Here is a 24,124-nt window from a genome sequence, read left to right as displayed (position 1 = left end):
AAAAGTGTTTTGAAGGTGTTGGTACATCCGTATTAACAATAAAAATAACAAAAATAACAATAAAAATGATGTATAATAGTGACATGAACTTTTCAATTCCTGTAAACGAATTATTCATCTATTGAACTGTAATAGGCTATAGTAGGACCAGGACCACAATGGAAATAAGTTTGCCGTCTCGGTACTTTTTTGTGTATTTATCCTATTGATTTTATATCAGAATAAAGAAATAAATAGTTGTGTTTAGTACATAGACTCAAATAGGCCAAATAAACATGCCAAAGGCCTATTTGCTTTAGACACACGGAACAACATATTTTTTGGCTCCAAGCTTGAGAGAAAAAAACCGACAGAATATAATGCGTCTTTTGAACATTTAAGGAGACGTGTTTAGCTTGTAATTGTTGTTTAATCATTTCTGGACTTATAGAACTGGTTAAATAAATATCGAGTTGTGGCAACACACTTATGTATGAACCTGATAAGTAAAGTGAGTAAACATGATTATTTAAAATGTAAAGGTACAAATTCTAAAGTGCATTTCTATTTAGTAGCTGGCAGGAGCTGGTCTCAAAATGTGTTGCATTTTATGCTTATACATAATATTTTGAATGAACTTGTGAAAGGTAAGTGTATGTTCTTACAGGTTTGACCTATAATTGTTATACTATTAAGTTATCTATTTTATACTAGGGAGCGTTTGTACGATTGTCGTTGTTGTAAGAAATCTCCTGCCTGGTGTATTGATATAAAAGTTGTGAATAGGTTTACTGATATAGCAATCACAAATGAACAATAATCAGAAATAAGAAAGAAAAATGTGTATACTGCACGCAAGTGTAGTAATAGATGTCAATGTAAGAGCAAGGCAATCACCCAGGACACTGAGCTCACCTTGCCTTATGTCTGGCTGCGACAAATACCAACTGTTATGTACTATGAACGGCACTGTTCTGTTAATTGGCGTGAAGAAACTGATCGTGTCGCAGCCACAGATAAACCCTTTGATGGACAACATTATTGAGTATAATCAAAAGTTTCATTAGTGGTTATTAATTCTTTAAATACAGCTTTCTGAAATTAATAAGATTATAAGCACTGGACTAAATTACTTAGTTATTTGTAATATTGGTAATATTTCTACTATCATCCAATAACTATATACATCCATGTAAAATGTATAGGTAATATTTTTAGGATTTAGAGTCATATCCAATAGCCAATACCAATCGTTATAAGTATCATTATACACTTCCGAGTCTCGGTACTATGAACAAATAGTTTCCGTAAACATCTGAAATAACCATCTTTCTGTGTTCCCAAGGAGTATTTAAAATAATAAAACGTAATTGGTATAAATTGTTAAAAAATATAATAAGGGCCAAATGTAGGTATAACTCGCATGCGAAACATATCAGCGGATTGAATTAAACTACTTTTCAATGTGTGGTTTTAATTAATAAGTTTTAATACAGTACGCAAAATTATGTTTCAGGCTTATTTACTGGTGCTGGAGTAAGTAAGACAATTATCGGTAACTTTGGTGGAAAGATCACCGACTTATCCAGGTAAGAAGTAACACAAATCACATTACCTGACTGTGAAGCGTTTCCTTATAATCTACCAACGATGTTGTTTTTTTACAGTTTTTTTTGTTTTTATTATTCCATATTTTATTTCCTCAATCATGACATCACTGTATTCTTAGAAATGCAATCACAAATATTTATATTTTAGCTTAGTGTAATGTATCAAATTACACGCTATCGGCATATACATAGATACAATTTCACATAATATGTAAGCCTACACCTATAAATATAAATATATTTTTATCATGTTTTTCCTCATGCAGGTCATAAACATGGCTAAACTATATAATAATTATTTAATAATATATATAATGTTAATCCTTTACTAATCATAAGTTTTATTGTTTCTCCCCAAAAGTTAAAACTCTATAAAATGAATTAATAATATTAATTAATTATCATTATTATTGATTAATCAGTTTCTTCAAGTTCAACATCAAAATAATTAAACATAGCTAAACACTCCATATAATCAATTAATTGTATAATAAATTATTGATTAAATATTTTTTTCTTCACCAGATAATAAAATCAATACAACATGGCTACATTTTATATACTTGCCAGCCTAATCATTAAGATTCATCATGCCTATTGTTATGGTGCAGGTAAAACACAATTTATTATTTATCTTTCCTCACATGAATAATTACTATTATTTACCTGAAAATAAAAACACCCCCACTGTTTATTAGAAGGATACATAACAAAACATAATATTGTAATATTGTAATCTTCTGCAGAAAAGTTTCCTTTTGTTTTACCTGTCAGACCAGAAAAAACTATCACGAAAGCATCATAGAGGAAACAATTATTTTATAAAGATAGCATGCTATAATAAAACGAATACGACACGAAAGCAATAAGGAAATAATTAGACTGACTACATTTCACAGCTATGCTTGATTCTAGTTATATTCCTTTTCAACAACAAGTGGAACTTCTTATAAATACTCAACGAAAAATGTGTATCGTTTCCTATATTTTAGACCCTACTTAGGCTTCTTTATAGCTCTTTATGTGACAACAAAATGTGATGTACTCATAATGGACATGATGAAGTCATATCATTACCATATTTAGGCATATCACTACCATATTTAGGCATATGACACTTTGTTTTTGTTAAACTAGTTTGATAGTGTAGACAGAGCTTTAGACATTCGTACAATATTAATGTTAATGTAATGTTAATTTCTTTACATTTATGTCTGATAGCTGTTTTTGTACAAAAGCTGTACTTAATCAATTGCATATTATCTTTAGTGACCATTGCACCGTTGGATCCTATCCTACCTGTCGAATCGGATATAAATATTACTTGTACATTAGATAATTCATCCACTTATACATCAAGAGATATCATATGGACGACTAGTTATGGTAAAGATACTGATAGAATAGACCCATCGCAGATAGATATCATTTCAGACTTAGAGGCTATGCTAAGGTTACAGAACTTAACGATGGCAAATCATAGAGATCAATATTATTGTTATCTATCTAATTCGTCGTCATGGGCTGGAACATATTTTCACATAGGAAGTAAGTTTACATTCAAATTCAGGAATTAAATCTGTTTAATAGAACCATGCCCTAACATTAAATATTTGCGTATACTGAATGTTTCTAGAAGCAGTAGTTCCAGTATGATGGTGTCCCTTCCTTTAATGAGTATATGCGAAAATCTATCTATGGCTTCATGCAACGTAATATGTTGAATAGTTGTAATATTCTTGTTGCTTGCGAATTTTCTTTTTTCTTTTTCTGTCTGTACGTTTGTTGATATGGATGACATTTCTCCGAAATAAAAGACACTGAATTAGCACCAATGTAACGACATAGATAACACAGATGTGTTCCTTTTGAAATTGCATGATCTTCTTTACCCACACTACACACCTCAAACCAAAAACAGGCCCATATAACAACCAACTCATCATCTTCATCATATTTGTCAGATTAAAAAAAAACAGTTTTTACTCATTTATAGTGGCACCATCTAAACCAACACTCAACTGTTTTTCAACTAATATAGTCGATTACTGGTGCGAGTGGTCAGAGATCCAATATACAAATTTAAAAGATACGTATATATTCGAATATGGAGATGGAACGTAAGTACCTAGTGTTTAATTGTGTGTAGAAAAGGCACTTTATTTCATCAGGGCATATAAAGCTTTCTTTCTAAAGATTGAATTTGTTGTAAATTAGATTCCTTGTTTTATCTATTAAAAATTGAATATTTTCTAAGTAACTTTATTTCTTATATACAATGTTGCTACTTATTTGAATATGCAAATTACCAAAATAAATTATTTAATATTTCACAGAAACAACATACGCTGGCATCCTTGCCCTGAATATGTAGGTAATTTCAAGTGTAATGTTCCACTTAAAGACGACAATGGAACTTATTTGAATCCAGGAATTGACCACAGTGTCAGGGTAAAAGTAAGCAATTATCTTGGCAACGCCTTAACCAAAATTGATTTTGATCCCAGCAAAGGTAAGAAAACATTTATTACTTATTAAGCTATAAGAATTAGCGCAAGTAAAAAGTATATATCATAAAAAAATTAATAAAAAGGATAAATTCGTTAATTGAAGAGAAATCAATGGTTTTTATGAAATAACAATAAAAATAATCTCATTATCCCTGACTTGGCACTTCCTTTCTGGATGTTTTACTTTATCGTTTTTATTAAAATTTGTGCTAATTTTATTTGTCACATTTTCCGTAATTGCCTTTGGATTTACCACCAATAATACTTATATCATGTATAACTTTCATATCGAATTCGGCTGCCTGTGTGTGGAAAATAACAAAATGTAAAATGTGTTTCGTCTAGATGCTGTTCCTCTTCCGCCAAATATCCAGCATGTAGAGCCAACCAATACGTCAATGTCGATTAATGTTGAACTTCAACCAGATATTACTACATATACGTACAGCTTACGTTACCAAATCCGTTACTGCAAGAATAACACTAACGGTAACTGGACAGAGGTACAATATGAATTTACTGTTGCAAATTCTAGGCCACAGTAATCGTTTTATGATCATAATCTCATCATTATTGTCGTAGTTTTTAAGAGTATCTGTCTAAATTTGTGTCTTTATTACGATTTGATTAGATATTTTGAGCATTCACATACAGGTAAAATATTTTTTAATTATTTTCATAATTTGCTTTACAGGATTTATACGTTAACAATAGTTATGATGTAACAATTACTATTATTAAACTTGAGCCCTACACTCGGTACAACCTACAAGCACGTTCACAATTTCAGTATAACGATTGGAGTGATTGGGGACCAACGTATTCAGCTCAAACACTGGAAGGTGGTAAGTTTGTCTAGTCTTGATAATACATAGACTTCACTTATTTTAAATGTATACCAAATGTTATAATATAAGACATTTATTTATCTTCGTAAAATTACAAAGAAATGTTGGTTGACAGCAAGTCCGATTAAAAAGATACAACGGTAGATAAACTATGTAGAGTAACATCTGAAAAGCAATATCTTTCTTGAGTATGTACTGGAATTATAACATGTTTGCATCGGAAGGTGGCATGGTCAGCAAGGGAATTTCTGTTATAATATGAATATTTGATGCGATGGAAAATATTGTGTTTAATTCTGACTCCCTCCCTCAAGTCGGTACCTCCAATCTTTCTCCATAAATGATGGATGTTTCTTACCCAATCCTTAAGTTTAAATCCCAATAATTATTTATTGTTTACCAAACTAATTTTAGTAAACATCTTTATTAAAAATAGAACCCGAAGGTCATGTTGATTTTAATATCACTGCTACCAATTATACTTTTACAAGAGATATCCTGGTGCAATGGAAGGTATAGTATAATGTTTTCTTTACCAGCGTTGGCACCAATATTTATAAAATAAATATTTGATAAACAATTTTGTTTTGTTTTTAGAAATTTTCAGAAGATGAACTGAACGGTAAACTTCAAGGTTACCAAGTAACTCTGTGGCAAAGTGATTGTCAAACAATTAGTGAACAACATAATGTTTCTAATTTTTCTGTTAATATGACCATACATGGTACGTTAATACTTTTACACTTATTATAATATACATACTAGTTATGCAATTTTACACAGACATGTTTTAAAATTTATTATATTTTCTTACAGAAATTTCGATGTTTGATGACTTTTACATTAGTGTGGTTGCATATAGTTATATTGGGTCCACATAAGCTGCTTAGCAAAAGCAAATAAATGACCATTTATTACACTTATTATACATACTATTTATGCAAATTTACATAAACATGCGTTAAAGTATATTTTATTTTCCTACAGACATTTCGATGTTTGATGAGTTTTACATTAGTGTTGTTGCATATAGTTCTATTGGGTCCACAGAAGCTGCTGAGAAAAAGCAGATAATTGACCATTCAGACGGTAAGTGCCCTTTAATGGTATAATTTATTTTTTTGCTTGCTATTTCATTGATAGCCGTTTAACAGTGTGTAAAATGACAAATATTCTCTAGCAAAGGTTTTAGATTTGCTGCATAGATATAACCCAATGCTTGTTTACATACCGTCTGAAGTGTAGATGGCAATCATTACAATGTATATATACTTGTTTACCCATATGCGGATACTAGGAAAAAGTAATCTCTAGAAGTTTTAGACATACCATATATGAACTAAGAACACAAACGCATTATCTTTATATATATGCAAATCTGAACTCAATTTGATAACATGACGCAAGAATCATAAATTTGTGTGATTATGAGTAACTTATACAACAATAGTACTGTAATGGTGTAATGCCTACAATTTGTGTGATTATGAGTAACTTATACAACAATAGTACTGTAATGGTGTAATGTAGTGTAATGTAATGGTGTAATGCCTACACTAATTTATTCATTCTTGATAGGCCTATAAGCTCAATTACTTGCTCTTAAAATATTGTTTGAACACACAAAGTAAGTGGCTATTGAAGTCATATAACATTTGAAGTACATTTTTAAAATGTTTGTAGAACCAGGAAAACCACGCTGCACAAGTAGCAGAGATAAAAAATGATTTTAAAGTTATTTAATCAAAATCTCGAAATCTCGAGATTTTCTCAATTTCATTTATTGTTGGTATTTTTTGCTTATTTGAAATTTCTCTCTTACCTGCAACACCTATGTTACCAACGTACCTCTAACAGTTAATTACTAGACTACAGTAGCTTATTACAAATATGCTTTATTAGACGTGCTAACAGTACCATGTAATTAAGTCAGATTTTAATTAGATTGGTGGTTTAGGAGAAATCATCACTATTTTATAGCTAACATTAATACTGTTTGTTGGTATAGTTCCAGGTAATGTATCTACACTATCAGTACAATCAGAAGAGATGAATGCAACTGTATTAAGTATTACATGGACACCACCAGAAAAACCAAATGGTGTAATTACTAAATATAATATTTACTACCAAGAATGTAAGTATATGTATATATTATAATAAAGATACTGTATTTACAAATCAGTTTTTATTAATAATTATTATGGTTGCATTATTAGAATACAGATTAAATCGATATATTTTGTATTTTAATGTTAGATCCAAATGGTTATGTTGATGGTCTATCTCTGAATTCCGAACAACAAAGTTATAAACTTGGAAACCTCAAACCTTTCTCTGAATATAAGGTGTGGATGACAGTAAGTAACAACGTGGGAGAGGGGCCTAGCAGTGTTCATGTTACCAAGAAAACAAGCCAGGGAAGTAAGTTGCCTAACTTTCATCAGATTAATTTATTTTGAATTTAGAAAACGATACCAAGGATTATCAATCACCGCCCACAACTTTATAATGCATCACAGTGGAAATATCTTTATATACATGTCTTTCGATACTGATATTTTGGACATTTCTCTACGGATTTACTCTGCATCACCTTTTCACACAGCCTCATTGATTCATTTGCATTTCCGTTTCAAATAAGAAATAATAAATATCAATATAAATAGTATCAATTATGAAGAAATATATTTACTGATGAAAGGCCCAATGCCACTTGCCTTTGTGGATTTAAAGAAAAATCTTTGATACTACTAATCATTTTTTTCTATAGCTCCCGGTGTTCCACAGAATGTCATAATTAGCAACATAACTGACAGCAGTTTAACAATCGTTTGGGATGAACCAAATGAAATAAACGGAAATATTAAACACTATAAAATTAAGTTAAATGGCACATTGTATTTCGAGACAACACAGAGCAAAATGTTAGAAAACCTTTTGGGAGACACTGTGTATATAGTGAGCGTGTCTGCTTGTAGTGAAAGTTTAGCTGATTATGCTTGTGGCCAGGAGGCATTTCCAAAAGATACTACCAAGACATTAATAGGAGGTAAATATTGTAATAGTAAAACTTAAGCTATTTAATAACAATGCAATAACATTTCAAGATTTTAACAAATCTTGGGAAAAAATATAATAATCAGTTCAGATCTCTCTCATTAAAAGACACACCACGCGCCGGGGAGAAAATATACATAGTTCTGTGGTATTTGTCGCAGCCAGGTACGAGATCAAAGGACTGTTACGAGTTCCTATCATTGCACGGCAAGCTCAGTGTCCTGTTGTTAGATTGCCTTGATCTAACATAACACTTTTTTGGTTAATAACTAAATAACTAACTCTTTTAAAATGCGTTTTCAGTTCCTGGACCCCCTCAAGATCTAACGTTTTTGAAAGACACAACACAGTTACAATGGAGCGAACCAAAGCATCCTAATGGACCTATTGACCATTATGTAGTCACATACAACAACCAATATATTAATGAGACTGAAAAGGTTATGACAACGTCTCTTACACTGCTTATTAGCTGTGATGTCACAGAAATACTTCATTATAAATTCCTTGTTCGGGCAGTCAATAAAGACGAATATGATTCACGCAGGTCCGGACCTGCATCTGAGATCTATGATAATTTTGAGTGCGATCCTGGTAAGTAAACACATATGATGTCTAAATACACTATATCTTAAATTAATACAGAAGAACAATAAGAAAAAGAAATAAAAATTCACTAAAATGTGCTTTAAATAATTCGAAAGGTTGATTTTAAATGATAATATGGTTTGTGAACCAACTACAGATTGAGGTAATGTGTTCCAAAGTGAAATAACAGGGATAGTAAATGTATCTGCTTTATTCTAGATTCATCAATCGCTACGTTAATCCTGATACTAGGTTTTATTTCACTGACATTTGTTCTGGTTGCCTACATCTATAGAAGTAAATACCACGACAAATACTTCAAAAAATGGCCAGAGCCAAAAATCTTACAAATTGTGAGTACATTTTTTCGTTTACTACTTTCAATGTGTGACCTTTACAATACACAAAGTATTCTTAGGGTTACATTCTGATAACTGGATACTGTATCGCAAAACCGTCTAGACGTTACAACTCGTGAAATGCAGATAAACAGATCACAAAACCACTGTTCTTACTTGGTAATTGATTTAGACCAATTTACCAACTTACTACAATTGCTGAATGTTTCTATTCTTCTTTCTCTTTTGAGTAGCAGCCTGGCGTTTCTCTGCTCATACTGTATTATTTCAGAATACAGAAACATAATAATACCGGAAATGATTAAACATTCTTTAATTTTAGACAGTTTTCCAGCATTTTAAATTCACTTAAATCACATGTTTTATATTGACTTTGTTGAATCGACTATAATGTATTTTATCCGTTTATTTTATATTGACACTGTTGATTCGTCTATTTGTTATTTAAATATTTTTATATAGTTTATTATATATCATTGTTGTTACTTTGGGAGTACGGAACCTGAACTCTTGTTATAGTGATTAGGTTCACTTTTAGGGGCCTACTCCCTTAGTTTCTGTGTTTTTGTTGTTTGTAACTGGTTTTTAGCAATAAATAATTAAAAAAAAAAAAAAAAAAAAAAAAAAAAATAAATAAACTAAAACTGTCATTCTGCTTCATACAGTATGTTAAAAACTTTGTTTTTATTCTTAGGTGATTGATCCAGAGTTATCCCCTCCTCCAAGAGAAAAAGAGATATTTGACGATCTTAAGAAGAGACCCAATAGCAAAACCTCAATCAGGAGCACAACAAGCTCTGATCAAGGATTCCATGATATGTCTCCTTCTCTGTCTCGTGTAGAACTTAATGTTCAAGAGCAACAAGTATTTTATGACAACCATGCTGCCTGTAGATCAGACTCCTTCAAAGATGAACTTAACGATAATGATGATGATGCATTTTATCCACAAGAACAAATCGTAAAGAAAGGAAACAAAATGGGGTGTAACAGTGACGTGACAAATTCAGAAAATGCAGGACAGGAATATTTCCCAATAAATTACAAAGGTAAATGTGTGAAAGATGAGAATCAGAATCCCGAAACGAAAGTAACAAAAGAGGAGTGTTCTTTCACCACTGACTTCTCAGATTCTGAACCATATACCAAAATAGTTACTGATGAGAATCAGAATCTTGAAACGAAAGGAACACAAGAGGAATGTTCTTCTACCAATGACTTCTCAGATTCTGAACCATATACTAAAATAGTTACCGATGAGAATCAGAATCCTGAAACGAAAGGAACACAAGAGGAGTGTTCTTCTACCAATGACTTCTCAGATTCTGAACCATATACCAAAATAGTTACCGATGAGAATCAGAATCCTGAAACGAAAGGAACACAAGAGGAATGTTCTTCTACCAATGACTTCTCAGATTCTGAACCATATACTAAAATAGTTACCGATGAGAATCAGAATCCTGAAACGAAAGGAACACAAGAGGAGTGTTCTTCTACCAATGACTTCTCAGATTCTGAACCATATACCAAAATAGTTACCGATTCTCCAACCAGCATTAACTCGATCGAACCTTTTCAAATGGAAGACTGTGGATACGTACCTACTTCAACCACAGATCATCCAGAAGCCAACGCCAGTGAACCGCTCCTTGGTGACTACATGGTAACCCATTTTGGTGCAGTACACTCGGTATCAGATACGTTAGAGGATGGCTTATTAGAAACAGACAGTGTTATTGATGATTATTCACAAATGGAGATAGCAAATTTAGTAGACTTTCTTGATAATATTACTAGCAACAAACAAGAATGAATAATGTCATAAATGTAATAAAATAGGGTATAGTAGTGAAAATTATTTAGTTTTGTAGCACATTTTGATACATAAAACTGTATTTTTTATATAAAAAATGAAAATATACTGCATTGATTTGTTTAAGGTAATTAAAACTATCTTTTAGCCTGATCTTTTCTAGCTCTTGACGGCATCATTTCGTCATCGACAACATTAATTATACTGTCTACACGACAAACTTTATGTGACAAAAAATGTGATGTGCCCATAGATGGACATGATGATGTCATGTCACATATTTGGGCATATCGCCACCATATTTGGGCACATTTTTTTTGTCAAACTAGTTTGATTGTGTAGAAAGAGTTTAAGATAATTTACTGTGATTGTATGTAACTTTGTCATAAACGTATTATTAGGAACATTCGATTTGAGACCGCATTTTTAGCCCGCGTAAAGTGGGCGGGGTCAGTTATGCTGGCAGATTCATACGTACAAGGTTTTGTAATCCAACAAAATTCATAATTTTGTATTTTGTTGCGCAATACCTTTACAGTGGTGTTGCTTGTGTTTTTACATGCATTATTACAATGTTAGCGAGTTATGTTTGTTTAAGGATCACCGTAAAATTAATAATGAATGCTAGACAGCTACAGTATAATTAATAATATTATTATTATTCCACGTTAGGAACGATTCCTTCTGCACTTTGTTTTGATAATTATGAGCCTACAAGTGGTCGTCGGGTCTACCAAAATCTATAGAAATGGCGCCTAATGTCCTAATCAATTCATAATTATCATCGATATTGATAAAGTTATACCTGTATTGCAAATTATAAATCATTTATATACCCAGTGTAAACGGAACTACATGATGGATTGGGTGCGATAGTACGCAGTAGAATTATAATAATAGGCGGTTGTGTTTATCAAACCAATTTCTCATTTTTGTTGTTGGTCTTATCACTATTATAAGACCGAATTATAAAAACAAATTTGTATGGAAGTTTTTTTGTTGGAATTTATGATATATTTTTTTTTATTTATTTATTCGGTATATAAAAATATATTACAAAACGACAGTCAAGGACTGAAATGAAATGTATTACAAATGACTAAAAATTAGTTAAAATTGCTATAAAAATAGAAACATCTTAATAAAATTAGATATCGTACCATACAATTAAAAACATACATGAATAAAAAACCTTAAAACATTCACTTATTACATATCTAAAAAAGAGCTAGTGGTGCCTATTAATTATATCCACCATGGTGGGAACTGGAGACGACCTAAGTCTGCTGGTTTTACCATGAGGTACTTCTAGAAAGCGGTTGACTCTGAGAGACCGAGCTGGCTTATGAAGAGGGGGAAGTATTTCTCTAAACAGCTCGGATTTTAATAAGCCTTCCCCGAAAGACAACACAAGTTTGTTTCTTCTCTCTACAAGAGTAGGTAAACCAGTAACAGACAATGCATGATCATAGCACAAATAGTTGTTACCTAGCATGATACGCAATGCTCTCTTTTGTACCTTTTCAATAGACTTGGACATGTCCTTAGTGATAGCGCCATGCCAAACAGGGGCAGCATATTCTAAAATATAAATAAAGGAGTTCATAATGAGATAATTGTAAACACGTTGTGTTGTGCTGATTTTGGATAGGTACGGTTTGTGAGAAACGTTTGAAGATTCCGCGGCGTGTTCTGTCTCCCTTGTCGTTAATGGTACGAACGCGCGCCAGCGATGTGTAATGAACCAGCAACAATGACGTAATTCAGAGCTTGTTCTTATTTTGATGCCATTGTTGTAAACAGGGAAAAGGGGAATATCCATAATTTCCGAGGTTTTTCTTTACATAACATAATCTAATTTAGAAACTTTGGAACAGCAGCCCTTCGGATATCCGATAGGCTCTTAGTTCTTGGGCGGATTGCTATAAGCGGTCTATAAACAGTCTTAGCGCTTAGCCGGCTATAATTCGTGACGTAGCAAGTAGTCTTTATTAAAAGACCATTGCTATACCGCGGTCTGACCTGTAAACGGTCTTTAAAATTAAAGCCTACTCGAAGGAGTCTTAAAACAGTCTTAAACCTCTCTTTTTGTTGCTTTTACGTATTATTTATCGTCAAAGACAACCAATTAAACGAGTTTTAAGTGTTAAATCAAATAATAACGGTGATTTTATTCTTATATAGGCCTAGAATGGATTTTCTCGCGTAGAAATGTACGTACTGTTATGATTGTGAATTGAACAAGCGTGACGAACATTACCTTATTTGGTATTCTACGCGCAAACTACGCCCTCAATTTGTTACTTTACGCGGTCTTATCCAAGACTGTTTTATAGCAATGGTCTATCAGGAGTGGCTTTAATAAGACCGTCTATCTGATAAAGCCGGCTTTAATCGGGGAGTTAAGACCATCAGTTAAGACTGTTTTATAGCAATCCACCCCTTGTCTTTTTAAGAAACAACTAAAACGTATTTGTTCCCCTAGTAGCATTTTTTATTTATGTTTTTGTATGTGGTATAGCGCTTTGATCTTCTGGAAAGGCGCTTTATAAATAATGAATAGTAATAATATTAAAATAGGATATTTTTCACGTAAAGAGAGACTTATCTTTAATTTGGTTACTCTTTGATATTCATTGTAACCATTTTTAATCAACACGCTCTTGTGAAAATTACATTTGATTAATGTCACAGCGAAACAGCAATTAATCAAACCAATTCTGCGTTACTACAATCAAAGATAATCTGCTTAATATATTTATTATTCATTAATCCATGCTATGAGGGACTTGAACACACAGCGATGCGAGTGATTCCTAACCTATTTTTTTTCAAGGCCTATTCGATTTTTAACTACTTTAAGGTGTGTTTCAATTATTAGATATAGGCCTAAAGTTAGTAAAAAAAAAACCCGGAAAAATCACTCAAGACGACAGATGTGTAGAAGAAACCGAAAGGTCGATGTGTACCACAAACCAACTTTTAATAATATTCTTATTACGTAAAACATATATCTAAATCAACGTGAAAGTGAAACAATATCGATATCTATATTTTCTTGCCATTTCTGGCTTTCACACCAGTCCCACCCTTTCCACTTATATTTCAAGTTTCCTGGACTTGCTGATTGATAAAAATGTCGACAAACTCAACAGTTATTTTCAGAAGTAATATACGTGGTGTACCGCAAACTTTATATCAACATTAATTTTGATTTCGCCATGCAAACCTTCAAACAATATATTATCTTGTTTATAATAATGAGACGTGATACAAGGGATACATTTCGGAATTATAAAGCATTATAGAATGTCATACCGTAGTAACCATCTGTAGCTATTCAAGTGAGACGAGTCTATTCAATTCACTTCCATTTTCATGGATTTTATTCGAGCATACATAGTCCTCAGGCCCTTATATTTTACAACAGTAACTCACTCAATTCAGTCATAGTTATTATTATTTAATTATCATTTCTTGTGATTTGGCGTAACTAATAACCGTGAAAACAATTTATAAGTAACAAAACAGGCTTTATATTTCATATTTTGACCCGACTGAGAGGGTATAGGCCTAGAACAGAACACCTTCCGTCTTAAACAAAACTTCTGTATTTGAACTAAGTTCGTATGTATAATAACGTGTTTTTGACTATGAAACAAACAAAAATATTAATATTTAATAAAATAATTGACTTATTTTACAAGACGTTCTAAAAATATCAGCCAACACCGAAATAGAGCGGATAATAGGACAGGATAGGATAGGACTAAACCATGATTTATAAACAAGTTCCATATCATGAGACTTGGCGGGTTTTTGGCTATGAAACATTTTAACAGCCATGTTAATTATGATGTTAAATATAACATGAACTCATCATCTTGCTCCTTCTTTCTTTCTCCGTTCCACGAAGTCATTATCTGGGCCTATAAATAATTAAAAACAACGAATGACGTGCAAAGCTATTATCTATTAATAATGAAATGAAGGAAGTTGAAAGTCATTATTTATAAATACATTAATATGAATGACGTGCGAAGTGATTTGAATACATAATGAAAATTAATAATCACCAAATGATAGAATGATTGAATATAGAGATCCACGAACGTTATGATAACGAAATGATGATCGGTAAACATTATATAATTATTACATTACATATATTCATAAACTGAATGACTTTCGAACAAAACATGGCAGTTGATGGTTCACTTCTTCACTGCCCTAAAACAGAAAAAAGGCTTAACATTAGTCACCAGAAGTTTTAAATAGTTGTAAAAATTTTTTACAAAAAATACGTGAATCGTTTAAAAAAAATTAAATGTCAGTAAACTTATAAAGTGATCACCTACAATTCTATTAATTCGTCAAATTCGATGAATTAAATTCTAGTTAATATTTATTTTACTTTTACCGCCATTTTGAACTTGAGAATGTTGACCCCAATTTACCTCAAATAATGTATTTCAGGAAATCCATTTTCCTGGTATATCGACTATTTAAGTTCCGAGTATGCATGCGCATGCGCACCAGTAAAATAATTACGTATTGTAGAGTATGTATGTAGCATGTATACAGCTGATCTGTTTAGATTTATTCTCAATTGAATGTGTGTTGTCAGGGATGCAGAGCTGGGTCGATAGCGTACGATTGGATCTTGACAACCGAATGTTATAAGTAGGTATATAATATATATCAATAATTATATGACAAATTTTTTTCCTGGAGCAAGTTTAACGTTTTTAAGTTTTTATTAAATTAATTTCATACTACATTGTGCGTAGCTGTCATAAAACGCCTAGGGCTTGGCGTAGTGGATGAAGTTAACAACGCCACTGCTAGGCTTTAGTTACGCTAGACTTACGCCAGGCTTACGCTAGTGCGGTGGGCGTACGATACCCGTATTGGGGCGAAATTTTTTTCGTTTAATAATCTCTTTAGGACAACAATGACTGAAATGTTAGGCATAGCGCAATGTGGGAATCTCTAGTAAACAATATTGTACCAGAATTTTACGTATATTTTTTTTTATCTATCTGTTTTTATGTTTGAATGAGTAGGCCTATTTTGCTGTAACTCACGCAGTTACCGTCTGGTAAGACAGACATTTCATTTTAGAATAAAGAAAGTAATGGATAAATTTTAAGGTGATTACATTTAAGTAATGAGATATTATTACATATTCACGGTTTAATGTAACGATAATGGCACTTGATACAAACCATTGAAGATTAAGATTGCTAACAGTTTATTTAAATAATCACGGTCTCAGCAGGAAGAGTGACATTACACTCTTCCATGGTCTCAGTCATTTACCATAGGCAACTCTACTCCACGCATGGACTTACTAATTTAGAGGTCTATGCTCCAAGTCAACTCGGCCTTAAGTGTACTCGCCCCCCAACTCAAACTTCATTATACTACATGCTATTTTTGCAATTAATTTGAGATTTTTCGTATGATTTTGTTAGATCATACTATATTTTGTATTAAAATATTTAAACAGTGGTCCTTATACAAGGAACCATTCCTTAAAGACTAGCCACTGACTTCTGTACATAAATAAGTAAAACTGGCGCATATTACAACTTTAACTATATTGAAATACTCTTACAGTCTTATTTATTATTAAATTATTATAATTTATTTTCTTTTCAGATCAAACTAAATAAACATGGCTATAACACTGACTGTAATCTACGCACTCGGGACTTTATTTAGTTACATTCATGATACCAACGCTCGTGCAGGTAAACATCTCAACTAGTTATTTAACAGAAATACTGTAGATATATATTATGTCCCTCAAAATATGAAAATTAAAATAAATAAAATCAAACTTTAAATAGGCAATTTTGTAGTTTTAATATAGGCCTAATAATAGTTACAATATTCACTTTTGCCAAAAACAAAATGCTAACAAATATATTATTATATCAAAAGAAAATGGCATATTAAAAGAAAAAATTACGAAATAGGACTACATTTTTTTCAAGGAGATATTATAATCTTTAAAATATTCTTATGTTATTGGAAAACATAGTAAATTGTTTACCTAAAACATGTGAAGTAATCTATTGATAATGATAACCTACTCTTCGAATTACATTTTATTGTTCGATAATCATTTTTTGTTTTTGCTTTTCCGCAAACAAGCTTTGCACGTAATGTTTGCTCTTTCGTTTTATAAAATTGTAATTATTGAGAAAAATGTTATTATTATTATTATTTATTCAGGCAAACGATACATATTTTACAAAATATAGTACAAATCAACAAATTAAACAAACACGACGCAAGGAGGAAAGAAATGTTTTCTTAAGACGTTATTTTTGTGTAAAATACATCCGTTATACCCATTAATAATGAAATCAATACATGCCGATGTGCGCTTTTGCGAAGCAGCAAAAATGGAAATAATTATTGCATTATTATTATGATCGAAACTTCTTAGAAACGGATATTCCATTTTAAACAGGTGGTTAACGATTCTTGATATATAATTACGAGGAACAATTACAAACTTTGAAGAGAAAATTATTTTAACTTTAGGCCTACAGATATCGGATGGCGGATAACCATTAAAAAAATAAAACATTAGGGTTTCAGGTTGAATAAAATGTTTCCTTATAGGCAAGGTTTTTTTTAGCGTTTTGTTATACTTTTTTTTAGTGATCGTGTCACTAATGGACTCTATCGTTTCTTAAACAAAAAATTGATTTTTTAGTGGTCATGACACCGATGGACCCTATCCTAGCTGCTGGATCAAATTTAAATATTACTTGTACATTAGATGCATCAACCACGTATACCTCAAGAGATATCATATGGACGACTAGTTTTGGTAAAGATACTGATAGAATAGACCCATCGAAGATAGATATCATATCAGACTCAGAGGCTATGCTAAGGTTACAGAACTTAACGATGGCAAATTACAAAGATCAATATCATTGTTATTTACCTGATTCGTCATGGCATGGAACATATGTATACGTAGGAAGTAAGCTTAAATAATGATTAAATATTTAGTAGTTAATTCTGTCGTCTTCACATGTTGTATGAGAATATTACTAACATAATTATTATTTGGCATTATGTTGTTGGTGTTTCTAAACCCACAGCAATAACACAGACGTTACTTATATAATTATATTAGTAAGTTGCTGTTGGTGATTTTAAAATCGGTTAAATTAAAAATCCACAACCAAAATAATTGCTTTCAAGATTGTTCATTCGACAGCTAAAAAATAAACTTAATATGGTTTTGTTACAGCGCGATCTACACTCCGTTTTTCCTGATTAATTAATGAAATGATGTAATGCATAAACGGGAATAATACGGAAAAAGATGTATATTAACTTGTGGTTCACTGTACGGGAGTCCCTCTCCGGCATTTGTAACAAGCCAGATATGTTGTTAATAAATTAATTTAGCTAATTTTCGCTTTTTTGTACTATTAATGATTATTGAACGACATATTACAAATTATGTACTTTAATGTATTTACAGTGGCACCAACTAAACCAACACTCAACTGTTCTTCAACAAATACTGTTGATTATGTGTGTAAGTGGTCAGAGATCGAGAACACAAATTTAAGAGATACATACACATTCGAGTTTGAAACTAAATCGTAAGTATACCAGTCATTTTAAACACACACTGTTGAGCATTGCATATGAAAACTTCAAATATATAGCCATTTAAAATGTCCCCTTTGCCTTTACCTAAGACTGAATATAAAAACATAGCCTTGCGTAATATTATAAATGTGAGGTTGATTAATTATATATTTTTTTTATGACATAATATACATTGGATTTTGGCTAGACTTGCCCCAAGTCTTTATTATCTTTTTTTTAAATTTATTGGTTTTTATTTCGACCGCGATTTTTGTCTGAAAATACAGACTTGTGAAACACGTATAGAAATCGATTTGCAGACCGCAAACATCCGATAAGAATGACGTAGGTTATCATACCGTATTTGGCTATATTGGGCGGGCGGTATGTAAATATGGATTTCGAATCAACCAATGATCATTTTGTTTCAAAATGAAAAAGATCGAGACGTACGTACAGTGCTGAATGTACGATCGAGACTGTTGAAATATAAAATCGTAATGCCAAGTTGTTTTGTTTATTAATTGTTTAGTCCTTGGCCTAGGCCTCTTTCGTAGGTCCCACTCAACTCGCACGCATGACCTGCCAAATAAAACGCCAATAAAGTAGCCCTACATACCACCACCGGCACACAACTTAACAGGACAGGGTCTGGGTGGGAATTAAATCAAAATTATCTCCGCGTAATAAATGATCCATTCAATGTTTGATTTGCGGAGAAGCTATAGCCTATCATATCAAGACGAGTTTCATGTTCTTGGGAAAAAATGCCATCAAATGTTTACCAGACTACTAGGTATATAAAATAATTTCTAGCCTTCAGAAACTTTCATAAATGTACCCAAGTACACATTGTCTAAACGTAACATAGCGCATGCGCATCATCTTAGTTGTTGAGTCTTTGAAATTCTGAAATATGAATATTAAAACGGTGTACGAGTGAGTAGCCAATCGCATGCAGCTGAAACTAGTCAACCGGATAATCGTATGCACCAAGAATTCTTGGTGTCAAACCACGTGACTTGTGCGTGTTTCCCCAGACGGAGTATCCAAAATCAAGTAGTATACGTATGAAACGCCATATGTGCCAAAATATTTATCTTTTTACTAATATTAAGACAAAACTCCGTCTGGAACCCAGACTAGATTTTGGCCTCCGTGCTTAAATATAGTTGAATTGATAAAGTTTTGTTTGAAAATACTTGTTCTGATGAAGACTCATTGAGAACTATGTAATTAGAAAGCATGGGTTTTAAACCTAAGCAATACAGATACTAATAATAATAATTTCATATTTTTTATAATATTCATTAATATGTATTAATGCATAAATATTTCAAAACAATATTATAAAATGAAACAAGGGTAACATTATTTTGAAAAAATAAAATAAAGCCATACCTGCCAAAATGTAATCAAATCCTCTTACCGTTCAATTCTCTTTTTTATTTTTCTCAAGTTCTTGGCAAACGTGTCCTGAAAAGGTTGGTGAATTTGGGTGTAAAGTTTCATTTGATGGCGATGAGGCTAATCTAAATTCTGGAATTGGCCATGGTTTCAGGGTAAATGTTACCAATTTTCTTGGAAAAGCTTCAACCCAAATTTATTTTTATCCTGAAACAGGTAAGAAATTAATCAAACTACTTTTAAGACTGTAAGATTATTCGCTTATTAAATATACATTGTCAAAACAGGCGATGGTTTAACATAAAAATGAGAGGCAGTGAGAGAATGAAAAATGATGTAATTTATATTTGATTTCAGCACAAAATACTTATATGCCTATAGCTGTACATGAAAACCCCCAAACCTCCATGCAATGGATGTCAAATACGGACAGCAATGATGAAGGTGGTAAGTTATCTATTATTTTGTAGAGTGATTTTGTGTTAGAAGATATTTGAATTTTGATTTACTCATACATAATTAGTCATTTGAAAGTAGTTCTCGAACCCAGAACCTTCTATCAGATCTAGAGCTAGACCCTTTTCGCACAAATTTGATTTATTACTGAGAGTAGACTAATGATTGTGTTGAGGAATTTGCTACGAAAACGTTTTACTCAACTCGGACTTGGCTCAAATTTTCAGAATGTAAACTTGTCTAAAATGTACAGTATTTACAATATACTTTAAGAAGATATATACACACTTATTTGTATAACATACCAGTCCATGGTTTATGCAAGTTTTTTTTGTAAAGGCTTTTATTAAAATAGTTCTAATTTATTTGATTTTAGCACAGACAACTACTTACACGACTACAGCTGTAGGCCTACATGAAAACCTCCCAACTTCCATGCAATGGACGTCGAAGACGGACAGCAATGATGCAAAAACGGGTTATCATAGTCCTGTTTCGAAGAAAATCAACCAGGAAAGTAAGTTCTTAATTCAATCTACCAGTTTATACTTTGAAAATTGACTATCAATCATCACCTTCAGCTTTAGGACTATAGGACACATACATTTTGTTGAAACGTTATTATATAAGTTGTGTATTTAAAAGATAAACTTAACAAATACCGTATGATACTTATGCATATGCTTATAGAAAATATGAAAATGTAACATTATTTAACATTAAAATGGCATATTGAACAAACAAATTATATATGTGCATTGTCTATCCGTCACTGTACTGAAAGATGTTCATATTGTCGATATAACTTTTGTTTACAAGCGGCAGTTGCTTGGTTTTCTAGATACAGTATTCGTTTGGTCTCAAATGGTACTGTAGTTTGATCATGAAAATATTTGTAAATCAACCCAAACGCAATTTTCCATAAAAAAAAGATAAAACGTCGTTCTTTGGTGGTATAGGTATTAAAATACCCTGTTTTACATTTAACATCCTATAAATAATAAGAGAAGGTGTAGTATCTACCTCACTCTATATATTATACTAATAACGATATATTTCTTATTCTAGCTTCAGCCATTTATCTATATATCCTCATACCAATTGTCATAATACTGACATTTGTACTGATTGCCTACATCTATAAACATAAATACCATGATAAATATTTTAAACCGTGGCCTGAACCGAAATTCACACATGTTGTAAGTATAGTTTATTCACTATTTCCGTATTCGTATATTAGTGTACAATCACACATCATGTGGCGTTATAACTTGAAAAATTATTATATAGAAGCTTTGCCTTTTTTTAAAACCTACCCTTTATGAAATTGTTATTATTTAATTATACTGGGCGACCTAAACTGGTCTCCCAGAGGGCCCATAGTTATGATCAGTGGTTGTGATGTACTAGTACACCGGGATAACCCGAAAGATGTACTAGGTGCAAATGAGCTAGGTGTGTACACTGGACCTACGTCCTTATCCGAGAAGACTTGTTCTATCACCATAAACCATGGAGTGAGTGAGCCTCGCACTCTTGCCGATGTTAGGGCTAAGTAATTACGGTTCCACCGTCTTAACTACTCAGCTACTCAAAGGCAAAGATCATCAAAACATTTGTTCTAACGATGTTTATTGAGTGGATTAGGGCTAAGGGTAATGTATGTTTGAAATAGAGTTTCAATTCCTTTCACTTGAAATCTTCTTTTTATACTCTAAGGTGATTGATCCTGAACTGTCCCCTCCTCCAACAGAGAAAGAAACGTTTGATGAACTTAAGAAAAGACCGAATAACAAAAGCACAATCGGAAGCACAGCAAGCTCTGATCAAGGATTCCATGATATGTCGAATTTTTCTCAAATAGAAGAGAAAACTTCATATAAGAATGAACTTAATAATTATGATGATACATTTTATCCAGCACAACAGGGTATAAATAGAGAAAATGAAAATATGGGAAAGGCATTTTTTCACATTAACTACGCAGGTAACTTTGTAAATGGTGAGATGTGTTATCAGTATCCTCCAGGGAACGAAATAAACGAAGAGTTTGTTTCCGATTATACGACTGATACCTCAAATTCTGAATCATACACCAATATGCCCTCCACTTCAACCATTGAGTCAATTATACCATCTACAAGCGAAGACTGTGGGTACGTACCAATGTTACCAAACCAAAAGCCTACACTTCACTCAAGTTAAAATCAGTGTCTACTATCAATTCTTTATGATAGTAATAATTCTTAAAGTGCTCTGTTTGATGATTAAAACGGAAAAAGTTCCTCATCAAAGCCATTAAGAGCGGACATGGTTTTGAATAATTTAATAACGAATTAACGCTAAAATAATGGAGGTAAAGTGGCATACAGGGTGCAGTAGTACAGTTGTATTTATCTAATATAGATTATAGATTTGTTTTTAAAAAAGAATATTGTATACAATTATTTATGCTTAATATCCTACGATAAGAAACTTAAGTATGTAAATTTGTATTTTAAAAGAAAATTGTATAATATAATGCTTAATTAGTGTAAGATAGCCGTACACAATGCAAACACATTATGTGAAATATTTTTCTTTAATACTTTTATCGTATTAATGTTGCATTTGTATTGTGTAGTACTATAAACATAACCACATATATCTTTGACTGAGAGATGAACTGAAAATTAAAATTGATTGATATGGAGCCAATTGTAAGAAGAATATTTATAAGTAAATGTACTGCAGCTTCTTTGGGAATTTGTTGCTATTAATGGTCTTGGTTAAAAGTCTAGCCTTGGTTAAAAGTCTAGTCTAGTCTTAGCCATAATGTATACTGAATAAATATTTTATTTTTGTACTTAAAACGTGTGTATTCTACTCATTATTAAGGAACAAGGCCATATACATGGCTGCAGTCGTGTGCTCAAATTTGAGTTAGTATTTACCGACCGACCGACCAACCGACCGATCAGCCGACCGACATAGTGAGCTGTAAAGTCGCGTTTGCACCGACATAGTGAGCTGTAAAGTCGCGTTTGCACACGACTAAAAACGGTAAGCGAACACAGATTCGGTGAATGGTGAATGATGATTATTAACACACTCGAGTTGATTATTGTCGTTTTATCACATGATATTCAATAACTACTCTATTGAACTTTTACGTCTTAGTTACACAGTGAACAACTGGAATGTGTGACACGAGGTTTTTGACTGATCGCGTTGAAAAATCAGCCTGTAGTGTGGCGCTATGCGCCGTCTATAATTGTTCTATTCCGCGTCCAAAATTAGAGCGCTGCCTTTTCGGTTGGTTTATATCCGTCCAACGGAACAAATAATTTCATTCGATGGAAGATAATGTCATACAGTCAACTCTCCCAATATCAGACACCTTTGGGCTGGTCAAGTATGTTTCCGAAAAGTCTGGTATTTGGAGAGTTTCTGATTTTCAGAGAGTCCGGTATTGGGAGAGTTGACTGTATCATCATGAAGTTATTTGTACCATTGCATTCATGAACATTAATTATTTTATACGGTACTATGCCGGTACGGACCCTTTCATTAACTGCAATAGGAGTATTTATTGCAACGCAATAAAACATGCTTACTTGTAGAGAATCTTTATTCCTAACTTTATTTCAACTATATTATTAGGCCTAGATGATAGCAATTAATAGTTGTTTGATTCAGGTTAATAATATATAAGGTTATGTAACAAATTCCTAGGTTTGGATAGTTTAGTACCGTGTTCCAATGCAGGTTCAATTTTCAATTCAATTTCTAAATACATATCTAATAGTAGGGCAAACGTGAATGATTCTACATTACTACAATAAATTGGTATAAATGGCGATGAAAAATCAAATAA

The 24,124-nt window shown here is 32.2% G+C and overlaps 2 protein-coding genes and 1 long non-coding RNA gene across 7 annotated transcripts; 2 read left to right on the top strand and 1 right to left on the bottom strand.

Moving 5' to 3' along the window:
* Window positions 1–448: 448 nt before the first annotated feature.
* Window positions 449–12,663, top strand: LOC140051403 (uncharacterized). Of its 3 annotated transcripts, none has more exons than XM_072096612.1 (17): window positions 449–490; window positions 1,496–1,568; window positions 2,115–2,200; window positions 2,859–3,137; window positions 3,586–3,709; window positions 3,926–4,101; window positions 4,445–4,602; window positions 4,794–4,944; window positions 5,384–5,460; window positions 5,545–5,671; window positions 5,935–6,036; window positions 6,956–7,084; window positions 7,207–7,371; window positions 7,721–7,999; window positions 8,311–8,601; window positions 8,815–8,948; window positions 9,649–12,663. In XM_072096612.1, exons 3-17 carry the CDS (start codon window positions 2,134–2,136, stop codon window positions 10,768–10,770), a joined length of 3,381 nt encoding a protein of 1,126 aa, XP_071952713.1. In that variant the 5' UTR covers window positions 449–490; window positions 1,496–1,568; window positions 2,115–2,133; the 3' UTR covers window positions 10,771–12,663. The 3 variants fall into 3 exon arrangements, with proteins under 3 accessions (XP_071952713.1, XP_071952712.1, XP_071952711.1); XM_072096611.1 differs by lacking the exon at window positions 449–490 and adding an exon at window positions 530–626; XM_072096610.1 differs by lacking the exons at window positions 449–490; window positions 1,496–1,568 and having other exon boundaries at window positions 2,111–2,200; window positions 2,336–3,137; window positions 9,649–12,662.
* Window positions 12,664–13,709: 1,046 nt separating this feature from the next.
* Window positions 13,710–20,746, bottom strand: LOC140052027 (uncharacterized). Of its 3 annotated transcripts, XR_011845571.1 has the most exons (5): window positions 20,659–20,746; window positions 19,804–20,016; window positions 18,391–18,513; window positions 14,847–15,000; window positions 13,710–14,699 (listed from the first exon to the last, which is right to left on the bottom strand). It is a non-coding gene; the product is annotated as an uncharacterized lncRNA (long non-coding RNA). The 3 variants fall into 3 exon arrangements; XR_011845572.1 differs by lacking the exon at window positions 18,391–18,513; XR_011845570.1 differs by lacking the exon at window positions 18,391–18,513 and having other exon boundaries at window positions 19,832–20,016.
* LOC140052026 (uncharacterized) lies at window positions 15,354–24,064 on the top strand. The gene is made up of 9 exons (XM_072097398.1): window positions 15,354–15,453; window positions 16,435–16,526; window positions 17,504–17,779; window positions 18,290–18,413; window positions 19,862–20,025; window positions 20,167–20,256; window positions 20,642–20,782; window positions 21,334–21,467; window positions 21,988–24,064. The coding sequence occupies exons 2-9, from the start codon at window positions 16,451–16,453 to the stop codon at window positions 22,471–22,473; spliced, it is 1,491 nt and encodes a 496-aa protein (XP_071953499.1). The 5' UTR covers window positions 15,354–15,453; window positions 16,435–16,450; the 3' UTR covers window positions 22,474–24,064.
* The last annotated feature ends 60 nt before the right edge of the window (window positions 24,065–24,124 follow it).

Source organism: Antedon mediterranea, chromosome 6 (assembly GCF_964355755.1).
Source record: "Antedon mediterranea chromosome 6, ecAntMedi1.1, whole genome shotgun sequence".
Lineage (NCBI taxonomy): Eukaryota > Metazoa > Echinodermata > Crinoidea > Comatulida > Antedonidae > Antedon > Antedon mediterranea.
The sequence above is the reverse complement of the archived record's forward strand: the minus strand, read 5'-3'. Positions and strand labels throughout refer to the sequence as shown.